Here is a 22,100-nt window from a genome sequence, read left to right on the forward strand (position 1 = left end):
AAGGGATATGGGAGGAGGGAAAGGGAGAATCAGGATATTGAATTGGATGATCAGCCATGATTAAAATGAATGGTGGAGCAGGCTCGAAGGGCCGAATGGCCTACTCCTGCATCTAGTTTCTATCAAGGATGTGATTTTGTTGGAATTATTTGGAAATCACAATCAGCTTCCTCTGTATAATGAGTGAATGCACATTTGACTTTTTTTAAATGTTGTATATGTTTTTCTAGTACATTTTGTAATTAAAACATTTGAAAATGAAGTTGCATGCTTTAAGGATGGAAGCATGTGAAGAATATGCTTTCTTCAAAAAATTGGAAGAACATTGAATTTTGGACCTTCTCCCTGAGTTTATTTTTTAAGGCTACAAGTTCATTTTGGTCTGTGAGCAAGCTGTTTATATCCTCCCATTAAATCACATGTCTTCAGCTGGAAGACCAGTGGAACACCTGGTCAGAGATTAAAGAAAAAAAACACTGTAGCAGGCTGGGGGCTCCTGCTGATTGGTCAAAAACATTTGGCCTGGAAGAGGTTCTGTCTGGACAATTTACTTTGAATTCAGTTGTGCCTTGAGAGCAGACTGTGAAGAGACAGTTTCTCACTCTCTCAGTCCCCCCCACCCCCCACCCCCGTATTTCCTGCAGTGAGTTAACATCCAACCAGAAAATTCTCATCTCTGTATAACTCATCTGTAATTTGAAAGCGTGTGAAGTTGTGACAAATGAATTATCAAAGTGATTGTTTCACCAAAGATCCATCTGGAAGGACTCCCAGATCTACTGTGACTAGCGCTCTGTTAGACCAACAGTGTCAAGACCTTTGTGAACTTTATCCTTTTTAAAACATCCCCTTACACCAATCTCTGCATTTGTTGTGTCCTTTCTTTGCGTTTGTGTGTGTTTGTCAATATAAATTGTATATGAACCAATTTTGTAACTTAAAAAAAAAAATTGGTTTCATAATAAATCAATTAATCTGTTTATTGAAAGAAGCCTAGTAAAAGTCTCTTTTGTTCTGAGTATAGAAGTAGCAAAGGTACATTTTGAATTAAACATTTACACTGTTGTTATGTCCTGTGGAGTAGTTGGGCTAGAATTAATGGCCTATGCTGGTTCCATTACATAGTCTAAACTGTTTGCTTTGTTGACTCTTGCACGGTAAAAATTCTTTTTTTTTTAATTATGGAATCTTGTGGGTTTAGTCTCTTAACAAGTAACTGGGATTTCAAATGTTGTCTGCTTCAACAACTAAAAAGTTATTGGGGCCTAAATGGATTGTATCCAAATTTTGGGATCTTGGCCAGGATTGTAACAAAATTGGGGATCTGGTTTGGGATCGTAAAATCTGGAATACAATAAATACCTGAAAAGGTGGTGGAATCAGGTTTTATAGGAATGTTCACATGTGAAGAGAGCAAATTTATTGGGTTATCATAGAATCCTACAGTGCAGGAGGAGGCCATTCGGCCCATCAAGTGTGCACTAACCACAATCCCACCCAGGCCCTATCCCCATAACCCCATGTATTTACCCGAGCTAGTCCCTTGGCACTAATGGGCAATTTAATCCATATAAACAGCACATCTTTGGACTGTGGGAGGAAACCGGAGCACCCAGAGGAAACCCATGCGGACTACAGGGAGAACGTGCAGACTCCGCACAGTGACCCAAGCCAGGAATTGAACCTGGGTCCCTGGCGCTGTGAGGCAGCAGTGCTAACCATTGTGCCACTGTGCCCCTAATGGGGTCGATGGGATCCACGTCAATAATTTATCCTGGGTTCATCAGCTTTTTTCGGCCTGTATAGTATAGCTATGGATCACACACGAGAAAGGCATTCACATTGTTGTAGGTTTCTGCTGGGTTCTGGGGTGAAAGCTGGGCATGGAACACATTCCAAGAGCTGTCACAGGCACAATGGGTCGAATGGCTTCTGTCAGTGCTGCCAGACTGTGTGATTGGCTGATTTGTCAACTTATTTTGCCACAGGGCTGTGGGAGAGAGTGGTTACAGAAATGGACAAAACGCAACAGGCTCACCACATTGTCATCTCCTAACCAGAGAGGATTGTCACAGAAAGGCTAAGGAAGCGCTTGTAATTAAATCTTTTGTTTCTCTTTATACAAGAACACAGAGATCTTAAGCCAGGTCAGTTGTATAACATGGTTTATTGAATCTGAAATTTACAAAAATCTTGCTGACCATGCAGTTAACCAACCAGTCAGTTTAATTCTCATTGTGAGTAACTTACTGAAATCCTTCTTTATCTTATTTCTAGAATATAAAAGCATGCGAAAAATATCCTCTTTATATCAATACATATTTACAATGTAACATTTTGCATCCCTCCCCAGACTAAGTACAGTTGTATCATGCGTAAGATATACTTACTACAATGCAACATCCATTAGACACAGCAAACACTGACATGAACATTTCAGGCTGGTGGAGTATAGATTAGCAGTGCATGATGAATGATATGTTGATGCTCTGAGTATGAAACAGCTGTGGGAAATTCTCCTCAGCAATTCAACTCTGCCAGTCACAAGGAGGAGAGCAAGCTTTTTACTCAGCCTCTGCAAACCAGCACAGTTACTGAGCTGTTGGCATCAGCAGGTAGTCGATGGGATTCATCTCTATTATTTAATCTGGGTTCGCCAGCTTTTTTCAGCCAGTACAATACAGCTGTGGGTCACACACAAGAAAGGCATTATTGTCGGTCTCTGCTGTACAGAGAGGAAAGTGATGGCAACCTGCACTGTACCTGGTGGCTAATCCATGATGAAGTTCCCCTTGTCTTACTGGATATTTGCTTAGACTCCACACTTGGGCAACATCTCTCTAAGGACTGAATCAGCCTGCAATGAGATCATAGAATCATACAGTGCAGAAGGAGGCCACTCAGCCCATCGAGTGTGCACCGACCACAATCCCGTCCAGGCCCTATCCCTATAACCCCATGCATTTACCCTAGCTAGTCCCTCTAACACTAAGGAGCAATTTAGCATGGCCAATCAACCTAACCCTATCTTTGGACTGTGGGAGGAAACCCACACACACACACAGGGAGAACGTGCAAACTCCACACAGACAATGACCCAAGCCGGGAATCAAACCCAGGTCCCTGGTGCTGTGAGGCAACAGTGCTAACCACCGTGCAGAGATAGGCTACCTATAGTCTGGTGAGGCTGCAAAGATATTTCTCAGTGAGCCATTTGTGGAACAATGGCTTCCGTCTTAGCTGTGATTTAATTGTTAGTGGATCCAATGCCTGGTCACATCCCTCCCCCCCCCGGGGAACTGGCCAGTGCTTACCCCCATAAGCCCTTTCTGCCCTGCTCTTAAAGATATCAGACTCAGAACTCCAGCTTACGACTTTTGCTTGTGGTCTTAACTGAAAGGACCGACCCTCGCAAACTCTGAGTGATGATCTGTGCAATTGTGCTCATTAAATAATCATGTACCCACGAGACAAAATATCCAACATTCAGCTAACTCATGGTGATGACAATTAAACTCGGATCCAACTCTATTTATGCACTAAGAGCCAGGAAAGGAATTTCTTTTTAATTATTTGTGGGATGTGGGTCTCGTTGGCTGGGCCAGCATTTCTTGCCTATCCTTAATTGCCCTTGAAAAGCATCATAGAATCCCTACAGTGCAGAAAAAGGTCATGAGCCTGCACCGACAACAATCCCACCCAGACCCTATCCCCAATATTAACCCTGCTAGTCCCTCTGACACCAAGGGGCAATTTAACATGGTCAATCCACCTAACCCGCACATCTTTGGACTGTGGGAGGAAACCGGAGCACCCGGAGGAAACCCACACAGACACGGAGAGAACACGTAGACTCTGCATAGACAGTAACCTGAGGCCGGAATTGAACCCGGGTCCCTGCCGCTGTGAGGCAGCAGTGCCAACCACTGTGTCACCGTGCCATCCCATAATATGGGAGATTTCCCATGCACAGTTACATCTGCAGAGCAGAAAATGCACGAAATAGTTTTGGATATTTATAAAACACAATGATGGATGCTGGAGGTGTGCTTCATGACTTCAGAGGCAGACAATCTGGTTTAGTGGAAGGCAGCACTTTTGTAACATCCACATTGGCAAAGCATTAATCATCAGTGACTGGGGAAGCCACATATGAGTTTGAGAAGCACCTTGCCTTTTGTGTCTGGTATGCTGAGTGAGAATCAGTCTGAATATAATTACTAGGCAGCTTTAATCACTGACCTTGCTTAAATCAGTCAGCAATATATTTGATCGGGGCAGCAGATGAATTGGGGGAACCTGGAAGGTGTTAAACAAACCCTCTGGAGATTAATTATAGCCTTGTATCATTTTTCCCTTTTCATCCATCAGCGCAGAATGAGAAATTACATGAATGGGAGAACAAGAAGCTTTATCTACAAGCTGACACGAACTTGTGTAGATGGAGGATAGAGGGACATAGACTAAGCGAAGGAGTAAAGCGCTGGCAGAAGGAGTTCATTGCAGGGAAGCGTGAGAACATCTTGAATCCAAAGAAGAAAAATTGGAATATCTTCTAAACGGAGGGAAGCTCGGAGCTCCAGAGGAGCAAAAGGATTTGGGAGACCTGGAATCATAGAATTATAGAAACCCTACAGTGCAGAAGGAGCCCATTTGGCCCATCGAGTCTGCACTGGCCACAATCCCACCCAGGCCCTATTCCCATAACCCCACATATTTACCCCGCTAATCCCTCTAACCTAGGACACTAAGGGGCAATGCAACATGGCCAATGCACCTAACCTGCACAGCCTTGGACTGTGGGAGGAAACCGGAACACCCAGACAGAGAGAACGTGCAGACTCCACACAGAGAGTGACCCAAGCCGGGAATTGAACCCGGGTTCTTGGCACTGTGAGGCAGCAGTGCTAACCACTGCACCACCATGCCACTTGTGTCAACGCATCAGCTAAAGTGGGCAAACAGGCTGATGGAACATTGCCTTAAATCGCATGGGGTTGCAATACGTAAGTATGAGAGTGATGTTTCAAGTGCTCCAGCCTTGGAGAGACCGCTCCCCCTCTGGAATACTCTGTTTAGTTTGGGATATCAAAGCTGAGGAGTCATATTCTGACTTTGTTTGGGGAAGGGGAAAGAATGGAATATAATGTTAAAAATAGAACTGGGATATTCAGAAGTGAAATCAGAAAGTATTTTTCACACAAAGTGTAATGAAGATTTGCCATTCTCTCTCTCTGAAAGGCAGGACTCTGGAGATCTATAGCTGCTTTTGAAAATGATGGGTTTGTTTTGGGTGAGGGATATTGGCGCAAAAGTGGGTAAATGGAATTGAGTGGGTCAACAATCTCTCATGAATGGCCTCCTCCTGTTCCTATGTACTGTCCTTTTGTGTCTTATGTGGGACCAGGAGTTACAACTCATGAGTAAGTGAGATGGTTAATGGTGTTGTACATGTTTCCTCTGGTCAGTCCCACTGACAATACTGTCATCATCTTCAGAAAACATATCCACCATTCCACTAAAACACGCACAAAGCACATGTCAAAATGAACACATCTAACTGGCCAATAAAATACACCACCCTATGACAGTACCATGAATTGGTCAAATATAAACCCAGTGTTGTACTTTCCACATTTCTCAGCCAGACAACAGCGAATGAAAATAATTTATCCTGATCAAAGTAAAGATTTTATCAGGAAATATTTGTTTAAGAATTGGAGAGTTAGATGGTCAATGTTAAAAATCTATGCTTGTTTGACTGCAAACTGTGTGACTGTATGCCGCGTGAGTGTACGCTGCATGACTGTATGCTATTTTACTGTTTGCTGTGTGACAGAATGTTGTGTGACTGTAAACTGTTTATTTGCTTTGACTGTAAACTGAGTGACTGTAAACTGTGCGATTGTAAACTGTGCGATTGTAAACTGTGCAATTGTAAACTGTGTGTATGTGATGTGACTTCATGTGGTCTAACTGTGGGGCAGGGGGAATTATGTTCTGGTGTACAGGCCAGGATCCGCTCACCCTAGCTGACCTTACGGGAGTTCACAAGGCCAATCCACTTATATCTCCTGCTGTTGTCCCAGATCCAACATGTTGGAACATCTGACCATTTCTGCAGTATCTGTGAGGAGTTCCAGCCTCCCCCAGCCCCTCCACCTGTTGGGGGGGTGGGGGGCGGGATGGCGAAGGGGCTCTCCGCACTGGTGTTTGGACAGGGGTTTGCTGAATTTGATGAGGTGTACCCCTCTCCTGCCCCAGAAGGCTGCTCTGGGTACCTCCCTTCTGCTCCCCACCCCACCCCACCACAGCTCCCCAACCCCCACCCACTAGCCTGCCCATCTAAGCCTGGCTTTTTCCAGGTAGATTAATTGAAGTTAGGGTCCCACACGGCTACAGGCCTCCCCCCAATAACCCTGTGAACTCTGACTGGGTCAGTGGTCCCACAAATGCCATCCTTATTTAGGTGTTGGGTTCACAACCATGCAGAATACCAGGAGCAGCATCCTTACCCCTGCGGACGCGTAGCTGTAAGGAATCCAGCTTGGAGACTGGGGAACAGAGCAAATCAATCACTGAACCATCTGAATAATTAAAAACGCTAACTTATTTATGCTTCATTCACGTGTTACCCATGACGCTTGCTTGGCGAATTGCAAGTATAATACATTATTAATAAAATAATGATTTCAGAGACGCTAATCTCTGGAATGTTAAGCAGCACAGCTCCGAGATATACACAGGTCACAGCAGGGCCCTGACAATAGGCCATCGCTCTGTAGAGCATGAAGGGAAATGTCTACATTTCTCTGACATAGAGCCTCAAGGTTTATGACACTACAGGGAAGCTACGCGAATGCCTCCTGCGACTACCCAGTCTGTCTACGCCAGGCTGCAGGATAACTGCAGCAAAAATAGCCATTGGCCCCAGAGAAGTGACTAGTTCAGCTAAACGCTGTGTCGGAGTCCAGCAGCCCAACGTTAGCTCACATGACGGATGGGTGATGATGGGTTGGTTGGATGGTGAACACATTGATCCCCTAGCAACAACAGCATTCCATTTGCAAACCCTGTCCGGTTGTTTTGTGTGCCTTGGGAAGACAAGTTGTGAAGTGGGAATCCATTCCATTTCGCTGCCTCTCTTGGTGCCGGGCTTTTTCTGCTGGGTCCCAATCTCTCGCTGCGCTCTCAGAAGCTTTGGTTCATGACAGCCGTGTAGAATGACACTTGCATGTGGAGGTGATTTTTTTTTAAAATCTTGAGTCGAGCAAAGACAGGGTGCAACAGACCAATACAGCATGCACATGCCCAGAGCACTCAGGAGATAGCCTCATCTTCACAGACATCAGGGAGCTCCATGTCCTTCCCCGTATCGCCACTGCTCCCCTTCCTGCAATTGGGAACAAATAATAATCATTCCGCTCTCATTTTCCTTTTACTTGGAGCTTGCCACTTTGAAGGAGGACCAGAAGATATTGGAGCAGAATTAGGCCATTCGGCCCATTGAGACTGCTCTGCTCATTCAATCATGGCTGATATGTTTCTCAACCCCATTCGCCCCCTTTTTCCCGTAACCTTTGATCCCCTTATCAATCAAGAACCTATCTATCTCTGTCTTAAATACACTCAATGACCTGGCCTCCACAGTCAATGAATTCCAGATTCACCACCCTCTGGCTGAAGAAATGTCTCCTTGTCTTGGTCCCTTTATTCTGAGGCTGTGTCCTTGGATCCTAGTCTCTCCGACTAAAGGAAACATCTTCTCCGTGTCCACTCTATCTGGGCCTTTCAGTATTCTGCAAGTTTCAATGAGATCCCCCCCTCATCCTTCTAACCTCCATCGAGCACAGAGCCAGAGTCAAACGCTCCTTATATGACTTGTATCACTTGGTGAAAGAGCCCCCAGCTCCAAGGCTGAAGGTGTAAGGGTTTGGGCCCCACTATACACAACCCCAGCGAGCGGAGGCTGGTGCTCCAATCTCGGAACGCTGGCTTGACATCGAGTGGGATACTTGCCTCAAGTGGGAGTGGATCTGCGGCTCCCTCCCCACCGACCCCATGGCGTTCTAGCCAGCCTGGGCTTTCTGGTGGGGAGTGGACAGTCAGTTTAATGACCTCTCCGTCTGGAAGGACATGAGAGTGAGCCAGAGGCCCACTGGGTGTAAATCAATACGAGGAGACTTTCCATTTCAGCTACCCGCCACTGTGTCGGAAGTTCCGCTCTCCCCGCACCCACATTTCAAACATGCTACTCCTGGGCTCTCAGAGGGAATCACTGCCCGATCCATCATCTGAACTGCACTCCAATCGAGAGAGGCTTCATACTGGGAGTCCCAACACACAAAATTAATCCTCATATTTACAGATCATGCTGATCTGAGTGTGGCCTAAAATCCACACTCTGCCCACTCCCTTTGACTCCCTTGTAGAATCTCTCTACCTCTGCCTTAACAATATTCACTGACCCTGCCTCCACCACGCCCTGGAGAAAGAGAGTTTCAGAAACTCCTGACCCCCTGATAGAAAACATTTATCTCCATCTCAAACAGGAGACCCCCCCTTATTGTTAAACTGTGTACCACCACCCACTACCCCCCCACCCCTAGTTCTCATCTCTCCCACAAGATAAAACATCCCCTTAGCATCCACCCTGTCAAATCACAACAGGATTTTATATTCCTGAACTTAGGAGGTCGAGGGTGTGGAATTGGCATGGGGGAATCATAGAATCTATACAGCGCAGAAGGAGGCCATTCAGCCCATCGAGTCTGTACCGACCACAGTCCCACCCAGACCCTATTCCCATAACTTTCATTTTATTCTGCTAATCCCCCCGACACTAGGGTTAATTTAGCATGGCCAATCAACCTAACCTAATCTTTGGACTGTGGCAGGAAACCGGAGCACCCGGAGGAAACCCACGTAGACACGGGGAGAACGTGCAATCTCCACACAGACAGTGACCCGAGGCTGGGATCGAACCTTGGTCCCATGCCGAGGCCTGGTACATTGGGGAGACCATGCAGACGCTATGACAACGGATGAATTAACTGTTCTCTTCCTGTTGGGGAACACTTCAGCGGTCACAGGCATTCGGCCTCTGATCTTTGGGTAAGCGTTCTCCAAGTCGGCCTTCACAACACACGACAACGCAGAGTCACTGAGCAGAGACTGATAGCCAAGTTCCGCACACATGAGGACGGCCTCAACCGGGATCTTGGGTTCATGTCACACGATCTGTAACCCCTACGACTTGCCAGGGCTTGCAAAATCTCACTCACTGTCCTGTCTGGAGACAATACACATCTCTTTAACCTGTGCTTAACCCTCTCTCCACTCACATTGTCTGTACCTTTAAGATTTGATTACCTGTAAAGACTCGCATTCCAATCATTATTTTGTAAATTGAGTTTGTGTTTTTATATGCCCTGTTTGTGAACAGAACTCCCACTTACCTGATGAAGGGGCAGCACTCCGAAAGCTAGTGGCTTTTACTACCAAATAAACCTGTTGGACTTTAATCTGGTGTTGAGACTTGTTACCGTGTTTACCCCAGTCCAACGCCAGCATCTCCACATATTGGAAACAGTATGCCATGCAGCGTGGCACACTGATACAGCTCCGCATCGAGAGGAGATCAGCGATAGAAATATCTAAACTAACAAAATGGGCATCGGAGAAGGCGAGGGTGATAATTACCGGCCACCTGATTACCATAATTAAATAGGGGTGAGTAAATGGAGCTAACACAAACCTGCCCCTTGACACCAGCTGGTGGAAGAGGCACAGGCCAAGATAAAGCTGATTTAATTGGAAAATTGAGAGATAAACGAGCAGTGATCATAATAATGCAATTAGATATTGTGAGGACAGGCTTACCAAGCACAAACACCGGATTTCAGGAAAGGCGTTCCTGGAGCTATGGACCTCAAATTGGAGAGTGAAAATTGGGGAAAGAGATTGGAGGGTCCGGCTCCAAAACGAAAGGAAATGCCTTTGAAATACCAGTGTCCCCCCCCCAGCTGCATTGACAGAGGCACTGTCATTCTAAACCACCTCCACGTCCTGCCCTCTCAGGTCGATGATAAAGTGCCCACAGCACCAAAAGCATCGCTGAGGGGATTCCCCATTGTCCTCACCGACATTTGTCCTTTGACCAACCCTAAATTCTTCAGAGTTTCTTCCCTGCTGTCATCAGACTTTTGAATGGACTCAAGTTGATCTTTCTCTAACCCTAGCTATAACTGTTACACTACATTCTGCATTCTCTCCTTTCCTTCTCTATGAACGATATGCTTTGTCTGTGCAGCGCGCAAGAAACAATATTTTTTACTGTGAATACATGACAATAATAAATCAAATCAAATTCATTACTTGGCCAATATCCCATTGCTGATTGGTGGGTGAGGGGCGGTTTACTGGATTTCAAATCAGCTGCTACATTTCCTACATTCCAACAGCGGCTGCGCTTGATTGTGAAGCGCTTTGCGATATCCTAGGGATGTGATGGTGCTATATAAATGCACGTCTTTCCCTTTTGCTAAACAGGGCAGGAGTATGCTGTGTGTAGAAGCAATAACCTACACGCAGGCATCAATACTGAGGTTACAAGGGAGACACGCAAGCGCTGGGATTCTCCAGCCTCGCCCGCGGCTGGGATTCTCCGGCCTTGCCCACGGCTGGGATTCTCCGGCCTTGCCCGCGACTGGGATTCTCTGGCCTCGCCCGCGGCTGGGATTCTCCAGCCTCGCCTGCGGCTGGGATTCTCCGGCCTCGCCCGTGGCTGGGATTCTCCGGCCTCGCCCGTGGCTGGGATTTTCCAGCCTCGCCCACGGCTGGGATTCTCCGGCCTCACCCGTGGCTGGGATTCTCTGGCCTCGCCCGCGGCTGGGATTCTCCAGCCTCGCTCGCGGCTGGGATTCTCCAGCCTTGCCTGCGGCTGGGATTCTCCAGCTCCGCTCGCGGCTGGGATTCTCCAGCCTCGCCCACGGCTGGGATTCTCTGGCCTCGCCCACGGCTGGGATTCTCTGGCCTCGCCCGCGGCTGGGATTCTCCAGCCCCGCCCGCGGCTGGGATTCTCCAGCCTCGCCCATGGTTCGGATTCTCCAGCCTCGCCCGTGGTTCGGATTCTCCAATCCCGTTGCAATGAATGGAGTTTTGGCTGAGCGTTCTCGTTGGCAGTGGCAGCGGGACAAACGAGATCTGAGAATCCCGCCCAGAACCTCTCAGACTTACAAACTATTTGGTAAATCTTGAACAATTAAAAACTACAACAAGAAATGGTGACAGGAGGAGGTGACAGCAAAGTCAGAATAACAAAGAGAATCATTAATCTGTGATCAGGAAGGTGTCAACAGTAATAACCAAACACATCGGGCCTAATGCCTTGCCAGCAGTGCTGCACTATAATTCCTGGGGGAGGGAGTGGAGGGGGATGAGGATGGGGGCAGGAAGAGGGGGTCTCTCTCCTCTTCCTCCTGGCTCCTCATCAACATTTATTCTGTATTTAACAGCTTGCCTTTCAGTGGTGTTCACCCAGCATCTAACTTCCAGCAGAATGAGCACTGAATTCTAGTCTCCTCTCTCACCATACCTACAGCCAGTTACCTCCTGAACCCTCATTGACTGTCCTTCATAAAGGATGGCCCAGTAACTTATTCCCCAACTCTCAATATGAATGTGTCCTAATTCATTCCCTTAATCCTCCAGGCCCCACAATTGCTGAGTTCCTGCTAGGCCGAGACGCCTGGCCACTGACTATCCAGACCATAGTCCGCTCTCTGGGGCGGTGATGTGTTAATAATGGGAGTAGGTGTCCCACCTCTTCAGAGACTAAGCAGAAGGACCTTCTGCTTCAACAGAGTAAACCAGAGGGGGCATTAAAGAGACTAAGAGGAAATAACTTTTGTAATTCTTCCTCCAGCGAAACCAGGATCAGCATTTGTAAATAATCAATACCTTCTGGCACTGATTACTTTTGTCCTGGCAAATATTTGGAGCCTTTGGAAGCCATGGAATCCAAGGCTGAATAAGGGTAGTGTCGCTCCCCCAGTGGGTCACCTCCCCTCTCTGCTCAATGTCCGGCCCTTTATTTCCAACTTGTATTGGCCTGGCTCCCCCCTTCGGGCCTGGGCTCCCCCATTGCCAGCTCATTGACGGGGTCAGATTTGGCAACTCCAATCATCATTTTGACAAGTTGAATTAATTGACAACTTGAGTGAGGCAGTAAGACCAACCAATTCACACACTCTCCCTCGCACGCACGCACTCACTCTCTCCCACACACACACCCTCCCTCCCCCACACACATATATGCACACACCCTCCCTCCCCCACACACATATACACTCACACACTCACTCTCCCTCTCACACACTCACTCTCCCTCTCACACACTCACTCTCCCTCTCACACACACACTCTCCCTCTCACACACACACACTCCCTCTCACACACACACTCTCCCTCTCACACACACACTCTCCCTCTCACACACACACTCTCCCTCTCACACACACACTCTCCCTCTCACACACACACTCTCCCTCTCACACACACACTCTCCCTCTCACACACACACTCTCCCTCTCACACACACACACTCCCTCTCACACACACACTCTCCCTCTCACACACACACTCTCCCTCTCACACACACACTCTCCCTCTCACACACACACTCTCCCTCTCACACACACACTCTCCCTCTCACACACACACTCTCCCTCTCACACACTCACTCTCCCTCTCACACACTCACTCTCCCTCTCACACACTCACTCTCCCTCTCACACACTCACTCTCCCTCTCACACTCACACAAACACACACATTTACCTTAATGAAGGGTGCCTTTTTGAGGAATTCTGAAACAAACTCTTGTCACTGTGACAGTCAGCAAAATGAAAAGAAAGGATAGAAATTCCTATTAATACAAGAAAAAAACTGACATAGAAATTAACACGAACAGCTGAGTGGTAGGGGTTAAAAAGGGGTCTGACTGAATGTACTCACTGGGTTCCAGACTCAGGATCACACAGCTCCTGTACTCACTGGGTTCCAGACTCCAGGATTACACAGATCCTGTACTCACTGGGACCCAGACTCCTGGCCAGGTCATCAAAGTTGCAGTGGGGGAACATGTGGCAAACAGTGACTACAATTCTGTAAGTTTTCAGATACTCATGAAAAAGGACAAGTGTTGCCCTAAGGTTAAGTTGTTAAATTGGGGGAAAACTAACTACAACCAGATTAGGCAGGATTTGGAGGCTGTTGTTTGAGGGTAAATCCACATCTGGCTTGTGGGAGTCTTTCAAGGAGTACATGTGCCTGTGAAAAAGAAGGACAGGAAAGGCAGGATTCAGGAACTGCGGATGACCAGGGAAATTGTGAATCTAGTCAAAAAGAAGAAGGATGCATACATGAGGCCTAGGCAACTAACAAGGGAAGTAGAGAGGGTTTTAAGCTAAACAAGACATGGGGGGTGGGGGGGGGGGGGGGGGGGGGTGGGGGGGGGGGGGGGAGAGGTGGAATCTAAGGAAAGATCAAAAGTCAAGACTAGATGTTAAAAAGATAACAAAAAGAGTGAACTAAAGGCTCTGTATCTGTATCTCGGTGGAACCTTAGTTTTAGGGCGACAGGGCGGCACAGTGGTTAGCACTCTGCCTCACAGCTCCAGGGACCTGGGTTTGATTCCCGGCTTGGGTCACTGTCTGTGTGGAGTTTGCACATTCTCCCCATGCCTGCGTGGATTTCCTCTGGGTGCTCCGGTTTCCTCCCACAGTCCAAAGACGTGCGAGTTAGGTGCATTGGCCATGCTAAATTGCCCCTTAGATCCTGGGATGTGTAGGTTAGAGGGTTAAGCGGGGTAAATATATGGGGTTACAGGGATAGGGTCTGGGTGGGATTGTTGTCGGTGCAAACTCCATGGACTGAATGGCCTCCATCTGCACTGTAGGGATTCTATGATCTATTCTATTCTATCAATGTACACATAGCATTCATAATAAAGTTAATGAATGATAGAGCATTTTGAAGTAAATAAATATGGTCTAATAGCCATTATGGAGATGTGACTGCAGGAGGACAAGGGTTGGGTCCCGAATATTGAGGGGTCAGTGACATTCAAGAAGAATGGGAAGGTAGGTAAAGATCGAGGGGTAGCACTGATAAAGGAACCAATACAATCATGGGTGACTTTAATCCACATATGAACTGGAAAAATTAGATTGGCAATAAATGTCTGGATGAGGAGTTCATCGAATGTTTTTGAGATAGTTTCTTAGAGCAGAATGTTCTGGAACAAGCAGAGAGCAGGTCATATTGGACTTGGTATTGTGTAATGTGATAGGATTAATTAATGATCATAGAAATCATAGAAATCATAGAAACCCTACAGTGCAGAAGGAGGCCATTCGGCCCATCGAGTCTGCACCGACCACAATCCCACCCAGGCCCTACCCCTACATATTTTACCCGCTAATCCCTCTAACCTACGCATCCCAGGACACTAAGGGGCAATTTAACATGGCCAATCAACCTAACCCGCACATCTTTGGACTGTGGGAGGAAACCGGAGCACCCGGAGGAAACCCACGCAGACACGAGGAGAATGTGCAAACTCCACACAGACAGTGACCCGAGCCGGGAATCGAACCCGGGACCCTGGAGCTGTGAAGCAGCAGTGCTAACCACTGTGCTACCGTGCCTACCGTGATCTCAGATTAAAGGCACCCCTCGGTAGCAGGAATCACAATATGATTGAATTTTACATCCAGTTTCAAAGGATGGGTCTAAGACTAGAATCATAGAAACCCTACAGTACAGAAAGAGGCCATTCGGCCCATCGAGTCTGCACCGACCACAATCCCACCCAGGCCCTAGCCTCATATCCCTACATATTTTACCTGCTAATCCCTCGAATCTACGCATCCCAGGACACTATGGGGCAATATAGCACGGCCAATCAACCTAACCCGCACATCTTTGGCCTGTGGGAGGAAACCGGAGCACCTGGAGGAAACCCACGCAGACACGAGGAGAATGTGCAAACTCCACACAGACAGTGACCCAAGCCGGGAATCGAACCCAGGTCCCTGGAGCTGTGAAGCAGCAGTGCTAACCACTGTGCTACCATGCCGCCCATTTTTATGAATTTTAAACTTAAATAAGGGCAACCATGTGGCCACGAAAGCTGAGCTAGCTGAAGTGAACTGGAACACTAGGCTAGAGGATGCATCAATAGAGAAGCAGTGGCAGACATTTAAGGGGATATTCCAGAATACTCAGAATAAGTATATTCCTACTGTAAAGAAAAATTCTAAGGGGAGGACTCACCATCCGAGGTTAGGTAAAGTAGTTAGGGATAGCTTCAAACTTAAGGAAAAGACATAAAACCGCCCAAAGATGAGTGGCAGGTTGGAAGATTGGTCAGAATATAAAGAATGGCTGAGAATGACAAAAAGGTTTATCAGGAGAAAGAAATTAGAGAATCAGAGGAAGCTGCTAGAAATGTAAAAATGGATAACAAGAGTTTCGACAGGTATTTAAAGATAAAAAGAGTAAATAAAGTGAGTGTGAGTCCTCTAGAGAGTGACAATGAGAAGTTAATAGTAGATAATAAAGAAATGGCAGATGAAATGAACAAATATTTTGCTTACACAAAAACAGAAAATGCTGGAGAAACTCAGCAGGTCTGACAGCAGCTGCTGAGAGAGAATTGAGCCAAAGCTTCGAGTCAGGATGGCCCTTCGTCAGAGCTGGATATTTTGCTTATGTCTTCACTAAAGAGGATACAAAAAACACTCTGCTTTGTTATTGAGGGAAGTGAAGGCATGGTAACTAAATCTGAAGAAGACACAGAGATAAATAGGAAAGTATGTTGTGAGGAGGACATGAGGAGGTTGTGGATGGATATACATAGGTTGAGCGAGTGGGTAAAAATCTGACAGATGCAGCATAATGTGGTAGAAAGAATAACAAAACATAGCTGTGAATCAGGAGGTGGAAATGAGGGGAACTTGGTGAAATTACAATCTCTAGGGAAGCTGTACTGAGCAAACTGATGGAGCTGTGGGCTAACACGTCTCTGGGTCCTGATGGACTTCATCCTAGGGTTTTAAAAGTGGTGGCTAGAGATAGCAGATGCATTAGTGTTAATTTTCCAAAATTTTCTAGATTCTGGAAGTGTTCCATCAGATTGGAAAGTAGCAAATAGAACCCCTTTATTCACGAAAGGAGGGAGGCAGAAAACAGGAATCTATGTCAGTTAGCTTGATATCTGTGGTGGGGAAGGTGCAACAAATGAACATTAAGGAGGTTATAGCTGGGCACTTGAAACTCAAGGTAATCGGGAAGGGTCAGCATGGTTTGGTGAAAGGGAAATTATGTTTAACCAATTCATTGGAGTTCTTTGAAAGAGTAACGTGCGCTGTGGATAAATGGGAGCCTGTAGACATTCTGGACTTAGATTTCCAACGGCATTTGATAAGTTGCCATATCAAAGGTTATTGTGGAAAATAATCCCAGCAGGGGTCTGTGCTGGGGCCCTAACCTTTTATAATTAATATCAATGACTTAGATGAGGGAAGTGAAGGCATAGTAACTAAATCTGAAGAAGACACAGAGATAAATAGGAAAGTATGTTGTGAGGAGGACATGAGGAGGTTGTGGATGGATATACATAGGTTGAGCGAGTGGGTAAAAATCTGGCAGATGCAGCATAATGTGGTAGAAAGAATAACAAAGCAGAGTATTACTTAAATGGATGGAGAATGACAGCAGAATTCTGTGGTATAGAGGGATCTGGGTGCAACAGTCACAAAAAGTTCAATGTAGGTACAGCAAGTAATTAAGAAGGGTAATGGAATGCTATCATTTACTATGCGAAGATTTGATCATAAAAAGTAAGGATGCTATGCTTCAGTTACGCAGGGCATTAGTGAGGCCACATTTCGAATAGTGAGAGAGTTTTGGTCTGTTTATTTAAGAAAGGATGTAATTGCATTGGAGGTGGGTCAGAGGAGGTTTGTTAGACTGATACCTTGAATGAGTGGGTTGTCTTATGAGGAAAGGGTGCATAGACTGGGCTTGTTTCCATTAGAGTTTAGAAAAGTGATTGATTGAAATTTATAAGATCCAGAATGGTATTGTCAAGGTAGATGCGGAAGTGAAGTCGAGTCCAGGACTAGTGGGCGCTGTTTTAAAATTAGAGATCACTCTTTTAGGACAGAGATCAGGAGAATTTTTGCTCTTGCGACTTTGGACTCACACTACCTCGGAAGGAGATGGAAGCAGGGTCGTTGAATATTTTAAGGCAGAGGTAGATAGATTCTTGTTAGGCGTGGGAATCAAAGATTATTGGAGGTAGATAGAAATGTGGAACTTGAAACACAATTAGATCAGCCATGATCTTATTGAATGGTGGAGCAGACTAGAGGGGTCCAATGGCTTACTCCTGCTCCTATTTCTTACGTTTGTCTACTTGAGAACTTGCCCATTCTGGCTTTAATGGAGTCTGGAAAGTGGGCTAGAGCAATCAGATCCAGGTAGAAAAGGTTATAATGTTGTAGTCATGAGGATGAGTGTCTCATCAGTGTGTTGGTTTGCAAACGTTAACTGTTTCCAGCCTGGTTTCCTCAGTCTCAGCTAACAGGGCAGCTTCAAGTGGAAGACGACTGAGCTAGGTTCAGGAATTACTTCTACCTCCTGGATCCAGGTATCTGTCCGTAAAGTCCCTGCGATCTCTCCCTCCCCACTCACAACCTTTTCTCCCAATGTCTCTGATCCCACCATGTGGCCTCTGAGCTCCGATTCCTCGCCCTCCCACTGAGGGCTCCCAACTCCAATTTCCCCCCCATCCTACCTTCCCCAAGGCCTCTGATTGCTACCCCTCCCCTTACTTTGATCCCCAACCTTCCCGCAATGTTCCCGGTGGGGACTTACCTGTTACTGCAGCCATCACTGGTTTGTGTTGGTGAAGGTATGAAGGGATTAGGAGTAAATGTGAGCAAATAGAGTTGATGGATAGAACTTCCATGAAGTAAATAAATAGTGGAATAGGCTTGAGGGGCTGAGTGGCCTTCTCCTGTGCGTAAATTGAGCTAACTGATAAAACATTGTACAGAGGTCAATAACACACATCCACACTGCACCGTCATTGGTTCAATGATGCTGTCTTTGCCTCATGTGGTCTGATCTTTAATTCGATTTCAGACCACCTCCTAAGATTGCAAAGCAGCAAAAGGCACTATCCTGAGTTTCAGACCACCCGTTATGTCTGTGGGGGTGACACTCAGGGATTCTGGGATGCTGTGGCAACACACTCTTACATGCATGTTGTAGTCTGGAGCTATGGATAGCAATGGTAGAGGCTCTAACATCCTCTCCCAATCTCACCATCTGCCTTTGGCAAGCATTGCAAGGATCTGCGGGCTGCTTACTCACCTGTTTGGCCACTTTATGAACACATCTTCCTGGGCCATCAAATCCTGGGGTGGGACTCGAACCCTTGTCTCCTGGCTCAGAGACAGGGATGCTACACACTGCGCCACAAGACCTCCTCTCATTGATACCAGTACACAGACTCAAAGTGCCCCATCCCCAGGAGAAAGCTTGGCAGAGCACCTCCAAAATAAAAAAAAACAAGTAAAACATGGAGATAACTGGTACTGGCCACACTGGCGTTTGATCCACTGGAGCAAGCTGAGAGGGGTGATTGAAAAGCAGCAGTGCTGGTAAGAGATTAATTGGATTAATTGAATTGTTTATTTATTTAATTAGTCAGCTAGTGTGTGTATTTTTTTGGCCTTTACTTTAACAGCAGTTTTTCAAGTTTAAAGTGAAAACTAGAAGTGGGCAGCAAAGGAGTCTGGGAAGGGTTTTTATTTTAACTTTAAAAGTCAGTTACCTGGGTGGTTCCCCCTCAGTAGTAGTTTTTTTTTTTCTCTCGGGCCCCTAGCCCTATAAATTGGTGCAGAGGAGATACCCGATCCTCTACACTGGTAGAGGATCCCACCCTTCCATCCTCCTCTAACCTAATTATAAGTGTGGGGAAGTTTTTTGTTTTCTTTTTTTCTTGCTGGTAATGGCTTCAGGGATGGCAGTTCAGGCAGTATGCTGCATCTCCTGTGGGATGTATGTGGTGAGGAAATCCAGTAGTGTTTCAGGAGATTTTAGTTGTAAGAAGTGCATTAGATTGCAGCTTCTGGAGGAGCGTGTAAAGGAGCTGGAGGGGGAGGTAGAGGAACTCCGCATAATTCGGGAGGCGGAGGTGGAAGTTGATAGGAGTTATAGAGAAATAGTAACTCCTAGAAATGAGGCTTGGGTCAATGCCAGGAGGAGGGGTAAGAAGCAATCGGGAAGACAATCCCCTGGGGCGGTTCCCCTCCATAATAGGTTTTCGGTGCTGGAGGCTACAGTTGAGGAGGAATCAACTGAGCATAGAGAGCAGATCTCTGGGGGTGAGCCGAGTGAGAAAGCTCAGGTGGTTAGGGGCTGTAAAAGACTGGGCCTTGTGATTGGGGACTCCACAATTAAGGGGACAGATAGGAGGGTCGGAACTAAAGGTAGGGACTCAGGGTTGGTGTGTTGCCTACCAGGGGCTGGGGTCCGGGATGTGTCTGACAGGGTATTCAGGACTCTTAGGGGGGAGGGAGATAAACCACAAGTTATTGTACATGTGGGGACACACGACATAGGGAGGATAGGGGAAGGGGATATTAGGCAGGGATTTATGGAGTTGGGGTGGAAACTAAAGGCCAAGACTGACAGAGTGGTTATCTCTGGACTCTTGCCTGTACCACGGGATAGTTTAGAGAGGAATAGGGAGAGGGAAGGTTTGAATTCATGGCTGAGGGGATGGTGCAGGAGGGAGGGGTTCAGGTACTTAAGCAATTGGGGCTCGTACTGGGGAAGGTGTGACCTCTATGAGAAGGATGGTCTACACCTTAATCAGAAGGGGACCAATATCCTGGGGGGTAAATTTGCTAAGGCCATGCAGGGAGGTTTAAACTGATTCGGGGGGGGGGAGGGATCCTGAGTAGTGGGGCTGAAAGTGAGGGATGCATGGATGGGGACTGCAATGCACGGCATTGCAGAGGTGGGGTGGAGCAGGGTTTGAAATGTGTATACTTCAATGCCAGGAGTATTCGCAATAAAGTGGGTGAACTTGCAGCGTGGATCAGTACCTGGGACTTCGATGTTGTGGCTATTTCAGAGACATGGATAGAGCAGGGGCAGGAATGGATGCTGCAGGTCCCGGGGTTCAAATGTTTTAGTCGAAGTAGGGAAGGAGGTAGAAGAGGGGGAGGGGTAGCATTATTGGTCAGAGATTGTATCACAGTGTCAGAGAGGAGGTTTGATGAGGACTTATCTGTTGAGGTAGTATGGGCGGAGATTAGAAATAGGAGAGGAGAGGTCACCCTGTTGGGAGTCTTTTATAGACCTCCTAAAAGTTCTAGAGAGGTTGAGGAAAGGATTGCGGAGTCAATCCTGCTTAGGAGTGAAAGTAATAGGGCAATTGTTATGGGGGATTTTAACTTGACTAATATTGACTGGAATTGTTATAGCTCTAGCTCGTTAGAGGGGTCAGTTTTTGTTCAAAGCGTGCAGGAAGGTTTTTTGACTCAGTATGTAGACAGGCCAACTAGAGGTGAGGCTATATTGGATCTGCTGCTGGGAAATGAGCCAGACCAGGTGCTAGACTTGGAAGTTGGTGTGCATTTTGGTGATAGTGACCACAATTCGGTTACGTTCACCTTAGTGATGGAAAGGGATAGGCATGAACCTCGGGCCAGTGGTTTTAGCTGGGGGAAGGGTAATTATGAGGCTATTAGGAGAGAATTAGGAAACATAGGTTGGACTAGGAGATTACAGGGACTGGGAACGTCCGACATGTGGAGTTTTTTCAAGGAGCAGCTACTGCGAGTCTGTGATAGGTATGTCCCTGTCAGGCAAGGAGGAATTGGTAGGGCTAGGGAACCGTGGTGCACCAAAAAAGTTTCTTTGTTGGTTAAAAAGAAAAAGGAGGCTTATGTTCGGATGAGACGTGAGCACTCGGGTAGTGCACTAGAAAGCTTTAGATTGGCTAAGAGGGAGTTGAAGAGCGAGCTTAGAAGGGCTAAAAGGGGACATGAGAAGACTTTGGCGGATAGGGTTAAAGAGAATCCTAAGGCGTTCTATAGGTATGTCAAGAACAGAAGGTTGGTTAGGGCAAGTTTAGGGCCAGTTATAGATGGCAGAGGGAAGTTATGTGTGGAACCGGAGGAGATTGGTGAAGCATTGAACCAATATTTCTCTTCGGTGTTCACGCAAGGGGGCATGAATATAGCTGAGGAGGACACTGGGTTGCAAGGGAGTAGAATAGACAGTATTACAGTTGATAAGGAGGATGTGCAGGATATTCTGGAGGGTCTGAAAATAGATAAATCCCCTGGTCCGGATGGGATTTATCCAAGGATTCTCTGGGAGGCAAGAGAAGTGATTGCAGAGCCTCTGGCTCTGATCTTCAGGTCGTCGTTGGCCTCTGGTATAGTACCAGAAGATTGGAGGTTAGCGAATGTTGTCCCATTGTTTAAGAAGGGGAACAGAGACTTCCCCGGGAATTATAGACCGGTGAGTCTCACTTCTGTTGTCGGCAAGATGTTGGAAAAAATTATAAGGGATAGGATTTATAGTTATTTGGAGAGTAATGAATTGATAGGTAATAGTCAGCATGGTTTTGTGGCAGGTAGGTCGTGCCTTACTAACCTTATTGAGTTTTTTGAGAAAGTGACCAAGGAGGTGGATGGGGGCAAGGCAGTGGACGTGGTATATATGGATTTTAGTAAGGCGTTTGATAAGGTTCACCATGGTAGGCTTCTGCAGAAAATGCAGATGTATGGGATTGGGGGTGATCTAGGAAATTGGATCAGGAATTGGCTAGCGGATAGGAAACAGAGGGTGGTGGTTGATAGTAAATATTCATCATGGAGTGCGGTTACAAGTGGTGTACCTCAGGGATCTGTTTTGGGGCCACTGCTGTTTGTAATATTTATTAATGATCTGGATGAGGGTATAGTTGGGTGGATTAGCAAATTTGCTGATGACACCAAAGTCGGT

At 46.6% G+C, this 22,100-nt stretch overlaps 1 protein-coding gene across 4 annotated transcripts in view; it reads right to left on the reverse strand.

Moving 5' to 3' along the window:
- Window positions 1–2,150: 2,150 nt before the first annotated feature.
- The window catches only part of camkk1a (calcium/calmodulin-dependent protein kinase kinase 1, alpha a), a 319,694-nt gene continuing 299,744 nt past the window's right edge, over window positions 2,151–22,100 (reverse strand). Inside the window, exons 17-18 of one of the 4 annotated variants that reach the window (XM_078225192.1) lie at window positions 12,840–12,887; window positions 2,151–2,857 (exon numbers count right to left, since the gene is read on the reverse strand). In XM_078225192.1, coding sequence (XP_078081318.1) covers window positions 2,710–2,857; window positions 12,840–12,887 — 196 coding nt within the window. In that variant the 3' untranslated portion in view covers window positions 2,151–2,709. Of the gene's footprint in view, window positions 2,858–6,338; window positions 7,394–12,839; window positions 12,888–22,100 lie in introns of those variants that run through there. The other 3 variants (XM_078225194.1, XM_078225193.1, XM_078225195.1) reach the window with 3 other exon arrangements.

This window comes from Mustelus asterias, chromosome 12, assembly GCF_964213995.1.
Source record: "Mustelus asterias chromosome 12, sMusAst1.hap1.1, whole genome shotgun sequence".
In the NCBI taxonomy this organism is placed as follows: Eukaryota; Metazoa; Chordata; class Chondrichthyes; order Carcharhiniformes; family Triakidae; genus Mustelus; species Mustelus asterias.